At 42.0% G+C, this 19,255-nt stretch overlaps 1 protein-coding gene across 1 annotated transcript in view; it reads right to left on the bottom strand.

Annotated features, from left to right (window-relative positions):
• Nucleotides 1–19,255, bottom strand: part of MOB3B (MOB kinase activator 3B) — a gene marked incomplete at both ends in the record, with an annotated part of 81,454 nt that overhangs the window by 24,913 nt on the left and 37,286 nt on the right. Inside the window, 1 exon segment of the mRNA XM_082336228.1 lies at nucleotides 18,660–18,862. Coding sequence (XP_082192354.1) covers nucleotides 18,660–18,862 — 203 coding nt within the window.

Below are 19,255 nucleotides of genomic sequence, written 5' to 3'. Positions count from 1 at the left end.
CAACATGATCCTTATAACAGTGAATTGGTAGGTACATGCTTTGTGAGAATGACCTACTTCTAGTTGTTTTTTTTCTTAGAGGAATTCACAGTAGGGAAGAAAAACAAACAGGAAATGGTTTCTGAAAGAGACTGATATAATTATGAAGCTGGCAAAGAAAAAGTTAGCTTCATTCAAAATGCTGGTGAGAATGAGAGGAAGGGTCATACCCACAGCATCCAACCTTGGCCGGGCGGCAGCACGAGGCATGCTGTGTGCTGCTGAGCCTACTGCTGAGCCTTTTGTAGAGCAAACCGCTCCACCTTGCCAAACGCTCCCTCTGAGATACTTACCTTTAAAAACTAATCACCCGCTTTTCACAGAGTCTGCTGGAAAATCTCTCACTGATTCTGATGGGCACCAGGGAACTTAGCACACAGTCCCACTCCACTTAACTCAGCGGAGAAGTCCCCCTCAAACCTCATCAGAGACCTGGTTCCTTAGTTGTTCTGGTGGTGCACAGCCGTTAGGTAAGCACTGCCTTTAACACAAACTCAAAGTTGAGTCTTCTTCAGTGTTTCCTGAGTCTTCCTGGTTTTGTGCTTCTCTGAAACCTCACTGTTTGTTTTAATTTAGGAAAGGTGTAGAGGTTATGTTCTTGACTAATAATTATCAATTAAAAGCACATAAGGGTACTTCCCAAACATGGGAAATGACAACTAGCTATTGACTGACTCTTCTGAGAAGGCAAGAAATGCTGACTCTTTGGCTTAAGGTACTACCATATCCAGCCCCAGCTGGATATTAAATGAAGTATACAGGCCAGACAGACAAGTTAGAGAATCAGACCCAGAGACACAGACAGATACACGCAAACGTTTTAAAAGATATTTAAAACTTTCAAAGTCTTTCTGTGCTGACTGAACACCCAAAACACTGTTAACAGTTTAACTCTCCGTAACAGAGCTTTTGATACCAGATGTGCTTCCTCTGGAAAACAAATTACAAGACATTCCAGAGCATTATTCTGTATTGCTGCATTGAGACTTGTTTGTGCTCTCAATTTTGGATTACACAATTAACTCAAAAAACGAAAGCAGAAATAAATGCTCTTTGTCAAAGCCAAAATACAAAACAGAAAATAAAATCTGGACCCTATCTGTGTGTTGAATATGCCCACAGACCAGCCGCTGAGGAGAATTTAACACAGAACTAACTTCTAGGTAACTTAAAGAGAAACATTTGCTATTCTTGGTCAAGTCCTTAAAGTACTTCCTCGCTTGCTTGAGTTAATGCTAACAAGCCACTTTGTAAGCACCAGAAATCTGTCTGTTTCATTAGCATTTGTGATTCCATGGAAGGATGCATACCTCAATAGTTTTCAGGGAATACCAATATGATTTCCCAGAAGAAGGGAAAAAAGCAACACAGAGTCTTAAAAGGGTAATCAATCTTCATCTCTGATGGATGTCTTGTCCTCTCCCCTCCCTGCTGCTCTAACATGCATGTCAGATACATTCAGCACATAAAGCTATATCTATTTTAATTTCTGTTCATCAGTTCACCTTTAAATAAAGCAGGAAAAGAATGGAAAAAAATTGACATTTTACAGCATGCATGAGTAGCTGAAGAAATCTCTTTTTTAACAGCACAAGCCTACCTATGGGGAGATGCCCATCAAATCTGAATGGGTTACAAGAAGAATGAGTTCCCCAATAAAGAATCATGTTCTTCTAAGAAAATGGTATTTCTATGCTCGCGTGAGTCAAGTATGGAGTTGGCAAAACATAAGGCATAAAAAAACCAGACATCACCTTTGTACCAGTATTTAATGGAAGCAAGGGGTCTGCAGTCTGTCTTGTGCAAAAGCTGATGGGAAAGTGGGTGAAGTGACATGAGTAAATAGTATAAATATTAGTATTCTATAAGAACACAAAAAATTAATAAATGCAGTAATCACCTTCACTAAAACTAGGGCTGCTTTAAAGATTCAAATTCTCATTCAGTGCCTGTGTTCCACTCTCACTTCCAGTTCCCCAAACTGCAGCCAAGTGGGGCTTGCCACTCCCCCTCCTCACCTCCTCGTACTGCCAGCTGGCAAGCCTAAGGATGATGTGACAACAGCTGGTTTTAGCCCCTTGACAACTGTTTTAAACATGGTGAGGGTTTAAGATGTGGATACAAGTGTCTCAGCAGAGAAGTGGTTAGAGGAAATGTATTACCTCCTGACCGGCAGGGATAGCCTGCCCAGGGGTACCCAGCAGCTTGGAAGACCTGACCAAGTAGCTGACAGCAAGGAGATGCCAGGAGCGGACACCATGCCCAATTCAGTTGTCCCAACTTACTGACTTAGAGAAAAAAACCTTCCACGTGTAGCCTGTCACGTACTCATGTCTTCAAACACTGCAACCCCAAAAAAACCATTGCCCAGCCTTAACCATATTCTTATGGTTAAGGAACTTAATATCTGTGTAACAATCCTGTGAATAAATACATGATGTTGGGCAGGAAGGCAATACACAAACAACCCTTCTGATCTGTGGTCCATGATTACAAGGCTTTGCTGGAGCAGACATAAGCATCACTGGGACATACCTGTCTCCTCCCTGCTCTCACAGACAGAAAGGCAAGCCACACCCAAGGAGAAGCCCACATATACACAGAGAGGCTCAGTGACGTACCCATGGAGCCAGTTCACAGTCTTTTCGTTGTTCAAATCAGTATCACAGAATAAGCAGAAGAAGCAGCAAAAGGTTTAAAAGAACATTTTACATACTGTTCTTCAAAGCACAAATGGCTATGACTTCTGTGACTTTTTTTGTTGTTTTCTTCCCAGAGATTTCAACAATTGACAAATAATCATCATGTGGACAAAGCTCTTTGTATCCTGGTGACAAAAGAGGCCGTTTGCTATGGAATAGCACAGATCACGCAGTCTAAGATCCTGTGCTGCACAGCTAATCTATATTCAGACAGCTAATTGACCAGAATAGGAAGGTTGAAGCCAGATTTTTAACAGTTAAGTCATTTGCAAGACTCCTTTTTTCTGGCATTTTTAGTTAGAGCCATGCCTTGAATCTTCATTTAGAAAATGTTTTCTCCAAAGTTACTAAAAAAATATTTCCTCTACTTCTTTAGTTGCCCCTGTCTCTGTATACTGACAGCAAAAAACAACATGGCAATTGCTATCCAATGGGCATATTGATCATTTGGGTATTTCCTTTGTTAGGTTTCAGGATGTCTTCCACTTGAATGAGTCTCAATTATCATGATGTACAGGACTAAATTAATCTCTCCTACAATCTCTTTGGCTTCAGGGTAGTTATTTTGAGGCTAAGGCCTGATAATAATCCTAGCTGATTAATCCTAAATTTGTATGGTGATGTTTGCAGGACACAGATAATACTCCTGTCTGCAAATGTAATCCCTTATCACTGATGACAAAGGCATTTTATCAACTGACTGCAAGTGGGAACAGGATCAGGAAATTACACTGTGAAATGCACCTGTCAGTAGGGTTAGATCCAGGTAGATACACAGCATGAGTATTTGGGTAACCATATTAAAGGCATTGTATTCCAAGGAGGCACTTTCATCTTCTGTTTGTTTTTGTCTTCTGTAACAATAAAATAAAAGTCCTTCTGTGCTTGGTTTTAGTGTTTCTTACTCTATTAAATGGACTTTAAATGTGCTGCTTTTGGCACTGAGGTCATGAAGAGCGAATAAGCAAATAGTAACACTCTCTCTAGTATAAAATTTTGCAGAAAATTTGTGAAGACACGTTAGTTCTCTACTACGAATGACAATTTTGTTGCATATAGTAGGTAATTTACATAAATAATTTTATACACTAACATATCTATTTAAATGGGACAATAAATACATCTTTCCCTCTTTTTTTTACAAAACTGACAATTTCATGTGGCACTAGATTTTTTCTTTTGGCAATTAGAAAAATTGGACTTGCTGTTTCTCAGTTTTTTGGTTCGTGTGAGTTTAGAAAGAATACTAACAGCCCAGTCCAACATGCAATAAAACTAATACAGTCACTCAACAAGTACTGTTCAAATTAAGAAAATACATATTTTTAGTTAGGTAGAATAGCTTTCCTGAAGCTTGTTCTTAATAATGTCTTCACAATTGCCTTCTGATGCCAGTTAGACTACTGGATTAAGCTGTGAAGTGTTACAGAAAGGAAATTATAGATATTTTTCAAACAGTTACCCAAAATTTCAAGTTGTTTTGAGTTCTAGGAAATCTCAAGTTTTGCTGCTGTTGGGTTTCTTTAAGCAGTCTTTTATTTGTGAAGACTGATAACACTCAATCAGTGGATTGCCTCCTTGATTCAGTCTAGTAAGGGCAGCTGATCTACATTATTTGGAGAAGCACAGGATGTATCTAAACTGGGAAGATGTTATTTTTGTTGAAGAGGATGAACTGTAGTAGTTCTCTCCATAGTAGTAAGAACAGTTGAGATGCTAATGCAGATAGGATAAAAGCATTTCCAAAAGCATTACAGGAGCCACGGTGGAGGAGTTCCCCCCATACTTTTCGCAATGCTGGTGAAAAAGCTTTTTCCAGTCTCCACTTGCTGTTAATGTGCCTTCCACACACAGCACAGACAATCAAGGACACCTTTTGCTAATTGGTATAAGAACTAGTATAAATGGACCCATACAAAGTATAGATGGAAAAGCCTATTTGATTAAACTCTTAACGGTTTTGCCACTTTCTAATTCTACCTACAGCATATTCTCCAGGGTTTTTCCTTGGTGGGGCATGAACTGCAGCTCTGATTCACATCGGCTACAAGTTAGTAGAACAAGCAGAATAAGATATCACGTTGTGGTTACTAAGGAACAATTTTGGCTCTGATTCAGCTCAGAATTTAAAAACGGGCAAGTCCACGTGCAGGAAGCTCACATGTGAGTAGAGTAGATGAAACACTTATGTATCCATTATAAAGCAAAGACTTTCAAATGCCTTTTTTACACCTGACCTGGAACGGCCCCGGCATTTTTTGTGGTTTTGCGGCCACAATTGCCTTTTTCTACTTGTTTCTTTCCCTTTATTGCTTTAACCAAGCCAGCTACTCCCCACACATACTGAGCTAGCACAGAGCAACAACCTATTGACTAGGCAAGATTAACATTAACTCATCAGAAGCTCAAAATGAATTAAATAATTACAGAAAAGACTTTTTGTGTGTCACATCTTTTGTTTTATAGCAATCTCATAGGAGTTCACTGTAAAAAAAAAAAAAGACAGACGTGCAAGAGTATCGGATACTATTTTGCAGTTAGTTTCTGCTCTTTTAATGTTTTGCAAAATTGAAGACATTTGGAGGAGCAACCTTCTTCAAAAGTTTCCTGTTCTTGCCTTATTCTGGACTGTTAACTATAACTCTTTTTATCTTGTATTAATAGTCTCTTTGAAGTACAAATGTGGTGTTGTTTATTCCAAACTGTGAAATGCAGATTAATTTGGAGAAGCCCTTTTTATCCAACAGGCTATAATTTACATTCAACAGCTAAACTTTAAAACAGGACTTAGATGGTGTACTCCTCACCAGCAACAGAAACCTGTACTTAAGTACCCACAAAAGAGAGGTAATTGTGTGAAAGCATGAGACAGCAGAGTGGTTAATCCAGACCACCAAAAAGAACCACTCCAAAACCTCTGATGAGTCGATGACACACAGAAAATAGTCAGTAGCAAAGTCCTTCTGCCCTCTGTTCTCAGCAGTTTGTTCTGGGGTTCAGTGCAAGCAAAGCAGCTGATGTGATAAAAATAGTCATTAAAAACATGCATGCCAGAAATTATTTACTCAGAAACTGTGGCACTGCATTGCATCTTATGACTCTGCTTTCTTTGAACATCAAAGTTGAAAATCCTACTTTTCAGCAATGTTAAGTCCTAGAGTTCTCATCTCCCCCCTAATTTCTTGAGGAAATGGAGGAGATGGAAAAGATGGCATTTATTTAGCTACCACTGGTTTCTCTTTTGTTCAGTTAGTGATCAGATCAATTTGTTGAAAAATTCTCATCATCTGTACAACATAAAAGAAATCCTGTTGGATATTATCACCATATCTTGTTGAAGTGGAAAAACTGGACTGGGGGCAGGGAATTCTTGGTTTCTTCCTCTTTTTTTTTTTTTCCTTTTTTTTGAAGACGAAAAAAATACTTCTGGCTAGTTGGCAGCAGTGACAAGCCTTGCCTGAATGGGGACTCTTTTACTAAAGCAAACAACGAGGGGGGAAAAAAAGAAAGAAAATTATACCTACTTTAAAGCTGGCTCAATAAGTATTTATCTAATTTCGGATAATACCCGAGCAAACAGTAAGTCATCCTACCACTTTGTGATGAGTAACAGAATTTAAAGCAACTATAAGCAACAACCTTGTAGGAAAATGAAATTACTAGATAAATTAATATTGTGAATTGTATTCATGAACACACAAGTACCTGAATTTTGAACAGTTTTAGAATAGCTGTATGCCAATATTACATGCCTAAAGAGAGCCACTGAACACACACACACAGACACATTGGTAAATGACCTCTGACTCAGCTACCTGTATGTACACACATATTGGGTACTAGTTCTGAATCTACTGGCACATGTAATTGCTGGGAACAGTTTTCTACAAGGCACATGGTAAATATTTAGCAAATGAATTTTGCATTGAGAGAGGCTGATAGTCAATTCCATCTAGTAGAGGACATGGTGTGCAATTTTGTGGGAGAATAGACAAAAGCACGTCAGAGAAGGGATGGGAAAGCTAGGTGCCAGCTTCTCCAGAAGGAGCTATTTGGGTTGGGCTTGCCTGTTCTTATCAGAGTGGCAGGGGGTTGCCAGGTCTCCCTCTGAATGCCCTAATGTCAAGGCATGAGGAAAGCAGAAAGAAAAGCTTTTCATACAGAAGCTTCACTGATAGATTTTTGGGTCAGAATCTGTTAATGATAGATTAATTACAGAATGATCAGTTACCCTTCTGGAGCAGGAGCAGCATCTATGACTCTGAACAAGATTAAACCTTATATGTTCCCTGCCTAAAGCTTAAGCCATCCAGACAGTACACAGAACACACTGGGAAGTCTGGAAGCATAACAAGCCAGAGATATCTTTAAAACAATGTGTTAATATTATTGTCGTCTTGCTTCTTGTAAGTGCTATAATACAGGACACTTCAGAAGGATCTGAAGGGATGTACTTTGATGGCAATGAGCAGCAACATAAAAATAGAATTGGATAGCTATAAAAGATAGTGAAAACAAGAACACAGTGACTTTAATGAAATTAGTTCTCCTCTACTTTTGAGCTCAAATTGTCGTCTGCTAACTGGCAAATAATTTATATTTCACAGTCTATTGACTTATGGGTACTATCACTGCTTTCATGAAGATTGTAGATGGACATATGAAGAAAATGGACTGGAAAAGCACAAATTTTAATTTTCACCCTAAACATAAAAAATTAGCTAACCAGACAAAACAATAATTTAGAAAAAAATCAAGTGAATTAAGAAAGGTATACTTTTATTTTAAAATATATGCTTGAAATATTTGTCTGCAGAAGAAGTCTCATTTAATCATCTTGTTTAACTCAGTTGTGTTTCTCCTGAGTGTGCCCTTGTCAAAATGCCAATACTCTGCCATGTTTTATTAAGGCTGCTACTGCTGATTCTTCCGCTGTGAGCGCTGGATGGCGCTAGTGCCAGACGTGCTATGTTTATGGTATTTCTGCTATGTCTATGGCGTTTCTGGCAAAGAATTGTCTGATGAGTAAATATCTTTTGTGGTATAGACAAGATGCAGCAAAGCTGCTGATTATTTTGTGAAAAGATGTACTGTTTGTAGTAAATTGCATATGTAACAGCAGCTACTTGGGCCTCATGCACAGTAGTGACAGAGCTGGGGGACTGATATTTATGTTTTGCTATAACCCTGGCAAAGCAAAAAGCATAAAAGAGAAACTCTGAAGAGTTCACCTGAGCACCATCTGCCTACAGCACTTTTACTTAGCTCATTCTGGAACAGACAGGGAGCTTGGAGAAACTCGCGTGAAAACAGAGACTTCTTGATTTGGTATCCTGCCTTCTGTGTGACCCCTTAAACACCTGGCAGGACTAGCACTAACAACTGCTGCAAGCCCAAACTCCCACATGAAGCAGGGACACTCGCTCTTCCAGCACACAGTGCAGGACTACTCTTTTGGCTGTGTTTGTGCCATCGGAAGTGCAGGCTGCCACAAAAGCGACAGTTGTACCATCACATTTCCCCCAGCTCCATGTTTCCACCACCTGTCTTATGCCAATATTAGGCTGTGTGTAACTGCTCAGGAAAGTGTCCTGGCAAAAATTCCAGCTGTTCAAGGAGTTAGTCAATGGGACCCCCTGGGAAACTGCCCTCAGGGGCAAGGGAGCAGAACAGAGCTGGCAGATCTTTATGAACACTTCCCATAGAGTGCAAGAGCTCTCGATGCCCAGGTGTAAGAAATCCGAAAAGGAAGGCAAGAGACGGGCATGTATGAGTTGAGACCTGCTGGTCAAACTAAAGGGCAAGAAGGAAACACACAGGCAGTGGAAGCAGGGACAGGTATCCTGGGAAGAGTATAGAGATGCTGCCCTGTTGTGTAGGGATGGGGTGAGGAAGGTCAAGGCTCGGCTGTAGCTGAACTTGGCAAGGGATGCAAAGAATAATAATAAGGGCTTCTACAGGTATGTCAGCCAGAAAAGGAATGTCAAAGAAAGTGTACACCCCCTGATGAACATGACTGGCAAACTGGTAACAACAGATGAGAAGGCAGCTGAAGTACTCAACCATTTTTTGCCTCAGTCTTTACTGGTGACCTCTCTTCCCACACCTCTTGAGTGGATGGAGCACAAGGCAGGGACTGGGGGAGCAAAGTCCCTCCCACTGTAAGAGAAGATCAAGTTCGAGACCACCTGAGGAACCTGAACATTCCTAAGTCTATGGCACCAGACAAGATGCATCCCAGAGTCCTGAGGGAATTGGCTGATGTAGTTGCCATATCTCCATGATATTTGAAAAGTCATGGCAGTCAGGTGAAGTCCCTGGTGACTGGAAAAAGGGAAACATTGCACCCATTTTTAAAAAGGGTAGAAAGGAGGACCCTGAGAACTACTGACCTGCCAGCCTCACCTCTGTGCCTGGGAAGATCATGGAACAGGTCCTCCTAGAAGCTATGCTAAGGCACATGGAGGACAGGGAGGTGATTTGAGATGCCCAGCATAGATTCACCAAGGCCAAGTCCTGCCTGACCAACCTGGTGGCTGTCTATGATGGAGTGACTACGTTAGTGGACAAGGGAAGAGTTTTTGACAAGGTCTCCCACAACATCCTTCTCTTTAAATTGGAGAGATATGGATTTGATGGATGGACTGTTTGGTGAATAAGGAATTGGCTGGACAGTTGCATCCAGAGGGTAGTGGTCAATGGCTCAATGTCTGGATAGAAACCAGTGACGAGTGGTGTCCCTCAGGGGTCTGTATTGGGACCAGCAGTGTTCAATATCTTCGTCAATGACATAGCGTGATCGAGTGCACCCTCAGCAAGTTTGCAGCTGACATCAAGCTGACTGGTGTGGTTGACAGGCCTGAGGGATGGTATGCCACCCAGAGGGACTTGGACAAGCTCGAGAGGTGGGCCCATGTGAACATCATGAAGTTCAACAAGGCCAAGTACAGGGTCCTGCACCTGGGTTGGGGCAACCCCTGGTATCAACACAGGCTGGGGGATGAAGGGATGAAGAGCAACCATGAGGAGAAGGACTTGGGGGTACTGGTGGATGAAAAACTGGACATGAGCTGGCAATGTGCACTTGCACCCCAGAAAGCCAACCGTATCCTGGGCTGCATCAAAAGAAGCGTGGCCAGGAGGTCGAGGGAGGTGATTCTGCCCCTCTACTCTGCTCTGGTGAGACCCCACCTGCAGTACTGCATCCAGCTGTGGAGTCCTCAGCACAGGAAGGACATGGACCTGTTGGAGTGGGTCCAGAGGAGGGCCACAAAAATGATCAGAGGGATGGAGCACCTCTCCTCTGAGGACAGGCTGAGAGAGTTAGGGTTGTTCAGCCTGGAGAAGAGAAGGCTGCAGGGAGACCTTACTGCAGCCTTTCAATACTTAAAGGGGGCTTATAAGAAAGATGGGGACAGACTTTTTAGTAAGGCCCATAGAAATAGGACAAGGGGTAATGGTTTTAAACTAAAAGAAGGTAGATTCAGACTAGATATAAGGAAGAATTTTTTTATGGTGGTGGTGGTGAAACACTGGAACAGGTTACCTAGAGAAGTGCGAGATGCCCCATCCCAGGAAACATTCAAGGACAGGCTGGATGGGGTTCTGAGCAACCTGATCTAGTTGAAGATGTCCCTGTTTATTGCAGGTGGGTTTGGACTAGATGACCTTTAAAGGAACCTTCCAACCCAAACCATTCTATGATCCTATGATTCTATGAAAACCACCAGTTTTGGCTGAGCTGGTAGTCAGCTGATCCATCCCTGGATCTGACTATGGTAACAGAAAGGCGAGCTCTGACACAAGGAAGGAGGGAGGACTATCCAGTCAGCAATGACAGGAAGGGCAGTGTTACCTTTTCCAGTTTCAGACTGCATTCATCTTGGCTTAAAATGATTGTGGAACTATACCTTGAATGATTTTTTTTTGTAGTAGTAGATTATGGAAAATACAGTTTGAAAGGGCCAGAGATGGAAATAGTCTTTTCACAAACAATGCCACACATATTGCAGCACTTCTGACATCCTGGCTGTAAGTACAAAAATAACTCTTCCTTTTCCCCTTGTAGTTTTTGGTTGTTCTGCTAAACGTGCCTACAAACCTGTCAATAAATACATCCATGGAGTGCAGAGCACCCTACAGCAGCACACAAAGAAGCATATTGTGTAATACTAGTGTTGGTGGAAAAAAAACACATGAACATACCACCTGGGACTGCAGAGCTACATTTTTCTCTGAATTTTATGGGAATATCTGGAATAATTTCACTGACTGAAAAGAAAGTGCCTCAGAATCATGTCAGTGTCATCAGGGCATCAATGCAGCTCTGAATCATAAAATATAGGAAGGTAGAGTTATACTCATCACACAAACCTCAATATGTAATTTCCTGAACATGTTTAACTTTGAAATCTTCTGTCACCCAGACCCTAATAGCTTTTGCAAATTCTGCTTCCTAGGGGGAAAAAAGAGGAGGGGAAAAAAAAAAAAAAAAGAAAAAAACCCCAACCAACCAAATAGAGTTTAATGATTAGGTTAATGTATTAAACACTCATCTCTTTACTTAGTAGATTGCCTGGACAAGCATTAGAAATTCCATTCAGAAAGACAGTTTTCTATAGAGATCGGAAAAAACCCCACATTTAGACGGTTACTTTTAAGCAGCTCCAAATATTGGATGAAAATGTTATCAGAAGTCAATCATCCTATAAAGCCAATGGAAGTTTTTACACTGAGAATAGTGGAGAATAAGGCAAGAAAACCTTACTGTCTTTTCTTATGCTGCAGGTGAGCTCCATCCTCATGGAGGCACTTACCAGCTTCACCATTTTTATACACTCAGCCCCACTGACTGACACCACTTCCAGCCCCAATGCTATCCACTTGCTACTATGGCTGATTGTCTCTGGATCTAAATTAAATCAGTATTTTAACAGTTACCAGAACAGCACATGCAAATAATATCCTATTTTTCTTCATTCAAGTGTAATTATTACTTTCTATTCTCATAAACAAAATATTTACAAAAAATGACTTCTGAGAAAAAGGTCAAAGTTTTCACAGGATGGGACTTACAAAAAAAAGGACTTCTGGAGAATGAGCAAAGCAGATGGCCATATCCTGCTGTCTTTTACCCCTGTCCTCAGAGGGAAATTTCAGTGCTATCAATAGTTTCCAAAGTTATGTAAGAATCTGCTGGGAATCTGACTCGTTTGCAATATATTTTTGGGTATTTCTGAAAGAGCACAAAAGGTATTCTTTGCTCTGTAAGAGGACACTACATTGGTTAAACAGAAAAACATAAAAAAATGGCATATACTGGTATCTCTGGCAAACACATTTGTTCATTTGACAATTCCTAATAGCTGTGAGAGAAGCAAATGTACTCAAACCACGTGAATCATTTCTTCCTATTTGGCAGGGTCCTCCTTGCGCATCACTTCCCACTGCTCATTGGCACGATACGAATGCTTGACCTGCCCACCGTTCTATAACTGGGTAGCCATGGAGAGATGGAATATACTTGGGTTTGCCACTTAGATTTTTTATTAGAACACGAGTATCAGAGTACATATTGAATATACAAGCGCTGCACACATTCTTAGGCCCTCTATGACCTGGCACAGATTTGCACAGCAAAAGACTAAATATCCTTTTTTTGGGCCCTATCTGTCCTCTTTAGAGATATAATTTAAGGCTATGTTAATGACTAATGCTCAATAGTAAGAAAAAGAGCTAGGTCCACACCTCCCACAAGTTTAAAAAAAAAAAAATGCATTTCGGGAACCTTGTTCCTTCAAGTGAATTACACCATGCTCAAACCTCCAGATTTAACACTGAAATCTCACCACACTTTTAGGTGTGGTGTTTGTTTTTTTTTTTAACTTAACTTTGACAAGCACAAGGCACAGTGAAATATCAGGCAAACTAAAATGCATAGATTTAGAAATCAAAACAAAATATTGCAAATAAATTGTGCCGGGTCCTGCACTTGGGTCACAACAACCCCAGGCAATGCTACAGGCTTGAGGAAGAGTGGCTGGAGAGCTGCCTGGCAGAAAAGGACCTGGGGGTGCTGGTCAACAGCCAGCTGAATACGAGCCAGCAGTGTGCCCAGGTGGCCAAGAAGGCCAACAGCATCCTGGCTTGCATCAGGAATAGTGGACCAGCAGGACCAGGGAGGTGATCATCCTCCTGTACTTGGCACTGGTGAGGCCGCACCTGGAATCCTGTCTTCAGTTTTGGGTCCCTCACTACAAGAAAGACACTGAGATGCTGGAGCGTGTCCAAAGAAGGGCAACAAAGCTCGTGAAGGGTCTACAGCACAAGTCTTCTGAGGAGCAGCTGAGGGAACTGGGATTGTTTAGCCTGGAGAAAAGGAGGCTCAGGAGACACCTTATCGCTCCCTACAACCACCTGAAAGGAGGTTGTAGCGAGGTGGGGGTCGGTCTCTTCTGCCAAGTAGAAGCAATAGGACAAGAGGAAATGGCCTCAGGTTGTGCCAGGGGAGGTTTAGATTGGATATTAGGAAAAATTACTTCACTGAAAGGGTAGTCAGGCACTGGAACGGGCTGCCCAGGGAACTGGTTGAGTCCTTATCCCTGGAGGTATTTAAAAGATGTGGGGATGTGGTGCTTGGGGACATGGTTTAGTGGTGGACTTGGCCGTGCTAGGTTGACAGTTGGACTTGATCTTAAAGGTCTTTTCCAACCTAAACAATTCTATGATTCTATGAACACAGATCAATGCTGATAAGTTGGGAGCAGACTTGGCTGCATCACCAACTAACCATTACCTGACAAAATGCTTTGCACTGAGATTCAGTCAGAAATCTCTAAGGCCTCTGAATCAGAAGGCTCTTACATGACTGAAGGAGAAGTATAGCTGCTGGATTCTTTGCCTCTTTCTCTCTGTCTGACAGGCACCTTCTTTCCAGGGGGAAAAAAAATCCCACCTTGTGGTTTAATGCCTCTCTGGCATCAACTTTATTGCTTTTCAGAAGGTTTTGGTTTTTTCTTCTCCCTGCTCTTTCTAGAGGTCATGTTGCTGTAGCTGCACTGATCCTCAGGTTTCACGACAGGATCTGTGCCTGCTCCAGCTAAGCTTGGAGTGCAACACTAAACAGGCTCTGCAATTACCAAGCCAAGCCAGGCATCTTGAAGGTGGTCACCAGCTACTGCTAAAAAGACACTCCACCCCCTCACACTGAGAAATGGAAGGAGGAATTATTTTTCTTTGAAACAGTGTTATTTACACCAGAGAAACTTCTTCTGTGACCTGATGCTGCCACATCACTAGAAGACACTTTCAAGTGTCCTTATCCTTGTTCCCCTTTTAAGGAGGACCTGCTCTAATTGTAGCAGTACTTTATTCCTCGTTAGCCTTTCTTTTCTGAGATGGGAGTAATGGAAAGTGATGCATATCAGAGAAGGTACTTACCCCTCTTTAAGGGAAAATCAGATTTATGATGATTTATGCTGAGGTAAAGAAATAAAAAACTATTTGGAAGAGATTATGTTGCCTTGCATACAGCAGCCTGTGTTCCTTAAAAGTAAAAAAGGCTGATGAGTGACCTGTGCCAGCAAAATATATTAAAAATAGGTCTCGAGTTATATCTTAACTACAAAGAACTACACCTTTTGCAAGTGGGGATGGAGTACATGTTTGCATATATTGAGAACACTTTAACAGAGATGAGGTGTTCTATGAAGCAATTCTGAAGATATCCAAGCTACCCCCTGGGAGAGAAGGGGAACAAGGGTCTGGATCTGTAGTTCAGAGCCCAGTCTAACAGACTGCTAGTTTCATGTGAAGCCTACAGAGCTAGGAAGCATGACGGTGTGGTGTTTGCACACTTCCCATTTTCACCAGTGGAACTCCCAAAGCAACAACAAAGCAAATCAGTGAAGACCAAGTTAAGGAACACAGGAAGTTTTGGTCTTCCCATTCCCTTTGTCTGTGTCAAGGATCCAGCTTGCTGCTGAAGGTAGGAAGTTGAACTAGGAGCAAGCTCTACTCTTATTACAACTTTTATTTCATGGCATCAGAGTACTTTGCAAACACTACTGAATTCAGGTTCACAATACTTCTGTCAAATGCTAAATATTCTTATATTCCACGTGGGAAAACTCATCAAGAGAGCTATTACACAGAGACAGGCAAGAAATCCACAAAACTGGAAATAGAAAGCAAGGCTTTAACCAACAGATTGCATATGACTTACTTTGCAGAAGATGTTTTGTGCTGGGCATAACTGGCAGGATTTTGGTAGCAGAGGGCTACAGGGGTGACTTGTTGTGGCGGGAGGCCATGAACTGCCCTGTGCCAGTCACAGCTACTTCCAGCTGCCCCTGAAACGGCTGCGAATAACCCACCATGTACCAAAACTTCAACCAGTCAGAGAAGCACGTCGTGCTCACAGATATTTTAAAAAGCAGCAGCTGCTAAGAGGAGAGGACTCATGGCTGGTGGCACTGTTGGGGACGTGGCTGGAGACATACCCTTCGAAGGAAGTGCCCTGTGACAAAGCAGGCACACCCCTGAAGGGACTGTGGGTCATGGGCAACCCACACCAGAGCAGGGACACTGCGGAGGGACTGTGTCCCATGGTAAACCCATGCTGGAGTGGAGGAAAAAAAGTAGCAGTACACACATCCCCGGTCTCCTGCATTGCCCCTCACCTCACCAAAGGGATTAAGAGTAGCTGAGTGTAACGGGCAGCAAACCCAAGGTGAGTTGAGACCCAGAAGTGGGGAAGAGAAGTTTTCTACTGAATTAGAGCCTGTGGAAGAAAGGTTTTTCTTCACCAAGTGTTTTGTTTAATTGTCTTTTTTTCCTCAATACCCAGATCTGTAATCAGAAGTTTTGTTAACTGGCAATAAATTAAGTAAAATTCCCCAAACCAAGACTGTTTTGCTCATGATGCGCTTATAAAGTACTCTGGCATATTTCTTAAGTCCTGCATACTATGAAATCCATTGCTAGAGAAAAGGGATCACAGGAAGGAAGTAGAGGGGCATTACTCGCCATAGCCGGACTGCCATTTGAACAGTAAGTTACTGTGCTGAGGCAGCTGCATTAAGATTCTTACTAAAAAACACGTTTAGATAAAGTGTTTAAAGCACCCTATACACGCAGTTACCTACGTAGGGTGAGGGTGCGATAGAGGTAATTGGCACCAATCCACTAGACAGTTTTGGCCATGGGAACAGGCTTAGAAGTGAATTAAGGTGAACTACTGCCAGTGGTAAATAAAGCCGGTCACACAGGGAGCCAGCACAGAGCAGATGCCACATCTTAAAATGCAAACCTTAGTTTATTTCCTGATAGCCTCCCTGTGGAGGCACCCCTTAAAGGTCTTCTGAGGGCTCTCACAGTGCAGCCTGCCTTGTCTGCCTGTTAGCTGCAGGGAAGGGCAGATACGCTTCCAGACTTCTTTTCCCCCAAATTAACCAATTGGACATGCAGCTTTTTCCTCAGGACCACCTGCGGGGTCAGTGACTGTGCCAGCTTCCTTTTTTGTCCCCACATAAAACAGCTCTACGAAAGTCTCAGGGATCTGTCAAATTAACATAGTGATGGGGATAGGAAAAAGATATGCAGCTTTTTAAACTATAGTCCCCTCTTTGATTGCATAAAGGGCAAGCTATGTAACTCTCGAATGGGAGGGAGAACCCTGTTTGACTCATTTGCTTAATTTGATTTTATAGCTGCTGCACTGAGTTGCAAAAGGCTGATGAAATCTATTTTAAACAAAGAGCATAAGTCCTGCAAGCTAATATTACTATTCATCTACTGCCTGCTTCCCCAATTATTCTCCCTTCTTGAAGTTATGTTGATAAATCAGTTGCCTTCCTGTTTATTAAAGCATGTGGCAGTCTGTTTATTTAATCAGCTCTTGGCCTATTTTCTAATTAAGGGAGATAATGTGGGCTCATTTCCTGCCATGGTGAACCTGACAGGGCACAGGTTGTCCTCAAACACTGCATTAAAATTCAAGATTATTTGTAATATCTCCTTTTGTTTGGCAACTCCTTCCCTTCTCACTGGCCAGCTGAAGACGAAAATACAGACATATGGTTTTTTCTGCATTTCCACACTGCTGACACCCATCTAAGTCAAGGACAGGAAGATGGAAGCAGGTGGATCTTTATCTGTTTGCTGACATGGTGCCTCCCTGGTGCAGGTGAAACATTTTTCTGGGAGACCCTGCATCCCAGCAAAGTTAATAATACTGAATCATATGATGATCTTAAGGATAATTTTGTGAAGGGAGGGAATGCTGGAATGCAAGGCGAAAGCACACACCAGTTGGAGCACATTCCTAGCTTGCTCTGCTGCTGGACTTGGTCCGCCTCCTGCGCCACTCTGGCCCCAATCCTTCACCTGTCTGCTTAGTGAAGGAATATCGCTAACCACCAACTGCAGCATTAAATCATTTTTATGCTCTCTGTATTCCAAAGCAAGCAAGGATCTTGTAATAGCCTTAGGATTGCCTGTCTTCCTACCTCTGAGATATCCTGCCTTGTATCTTGCTTGTGACAGATCCTCAGCATTTAACACCTACAGCTGACCTAGGATCACTGGTCTGGCAGGGAAGTTCTCTTTTGCAGGGCCTCCTCCTATCCCTTAGGACACATTTAGAGGGCATATTAAGTTATCCTATCTAGAAAGAAACCATAGTTACATTGCAAGTTATCAATACATGCCATACACAGCGTCTTTCAGCGGGCCTTGTGAACTGCTGAAAACAAGACCATCCATTTTGTCTCACTTTACAGGCTCTCCTTCAATCAACATAAGCATATACATGTACTACACCTGCAACAGCTCCAATTCCTGCAGAAACACAGGCAAACATCACTTTGCCACACTTTCAGAAGTGTTTCATACCAACTATGCTATACACCTCCTTGCAATGTGCTTTTATGTGGAACAACTGAAAACTTGACATGGTCCTGGGCAGCCCTCTCTGGGTGACACTGCTTTGAGCAGGGATTTGGACTACATGATATCCATAGGTGCCAGGCAACCTCAGCTGTTCTGTGATTCTGTGGAAAAAAAAAAACCCAGTGGTTCTAGCACCTCATCAATAAGCTGTATGACACAGCTGTACGAAAATTTCCAAACTCTGACCCATGGAGAAAAGTTGCCCTGATCCCTTTTAAAGTTGGCTAAAAGCCCACAGTGAGGGTCTGTGCATAAACTGTGTTCAGAATTGAGCCTTACTTTTAGTTCTCTGCTTACACTTTTATTTTATTTGCATTTGCAAGCAATAGCAAAAGCGTTCCCATTTCTAAAGCCTTACTTTTGGAAACAATTAATCTAATTTTGATCTATTTCAGTCCAAAAGGAAGTGTCTGGTTTTGTTACACGGCTAATTGTCTGAACCTCTGTCTCACCTCATTTGTCTCACTTAGATCCAGAGTGTGTTCTGGATCTTACACACTCAATACCTTCACAAACACCTACTTAAAGATTAAAAAAAACCCAAACCAACAATTCACCTTTATATAGACAACTGTTCCCTTCACATGCATTCAAGTGACTGCCACGAGTACCATGCTGTTACTGACCAATGAAAAAAGACAGAATAAAACTATATATAAAATATATAGTACAGGAAGAAGCAGAAGACAAATTAACTTCTATTTTTGAATGGCAGTATTTCCCACCTTGTGTTTTTCCATACAAAATACATTGCATTTTTCTCTTTCTACTGAGCCTACTGAGCATCTCACAAATACTGCAGCAGATGGAATGGGTCCATGGACAGAGGCAAGAGTTCATCCCTTTAAATTGCTAGTGTTCAACCATGGACCTGATTCCCAGAGGAAACCCACTGCAACAGGCCTGGGAAAGGCTCAGTAAAGGGAGAAGGAAAATTTCCTAGAGCTTTCCCCCTGACCCCACACTTACCAAAGGCTCTAGTTCTTTGCGGTCTATGAGGTTGAGCTCTGTAACAAAGTAATAAAAATGCTTGTAACAGGTATTGACGTGGGCCTCAGCTCCCATAAGGATGATACGGTCGAAGTGATGGATGTAGACGTGAACAAACACCCGAAAAAGCCGGCAGAGTATCTTCTTGCAGATCTGAAGGAAGTTCTTTGGAAAGGGAACACCTGTGAACAGAGAAGGCAGGGTTGTTATAACCATCCAGTCATCCTCCCAAGACAACAGCTTTGCGGCAAAGCATGAGTTTGTAACTGCAACTAAGTTATGACTTCCTAGGCGTCCTTTCCAACCCAGAAGGTCACTTAATGCATACATTTATCTGACTGCTAGCACCAAAGATAACCAAATACTTAAGCAACTTTAACGTATCAGGACTGACAGGTACTGGTCCTTTTTCCTTGAATAATTTAATGGAGGAACATCCAGTATTGTAAGGTACAGAAATGTGATTTTCACTGCAGTGTACACTGTCCCATTAGCATCAATGGCTTTACATCCTGAGATGGCTGTTCCCCATACTGATACATAAACAGCTAGAAGTGACAGACACTCTCCTGCTC

Source organism: Platalea leucorodia (genome assembly GCF_965183815.1).
Source record: "Platalea leucorodia genome assembly, chromosome: Z".
NCBI lineage: Eukaryota > Metazoa > Chordata > Aves > Pelecaniformes > Threskiornithidae > Platalea > Platalea leucorodia.
The sequence above is the reverse complement of the archived record's forward strand: the minus strand, read 5'-3'. Positions and strand labels throughout refer to the sequence as shown.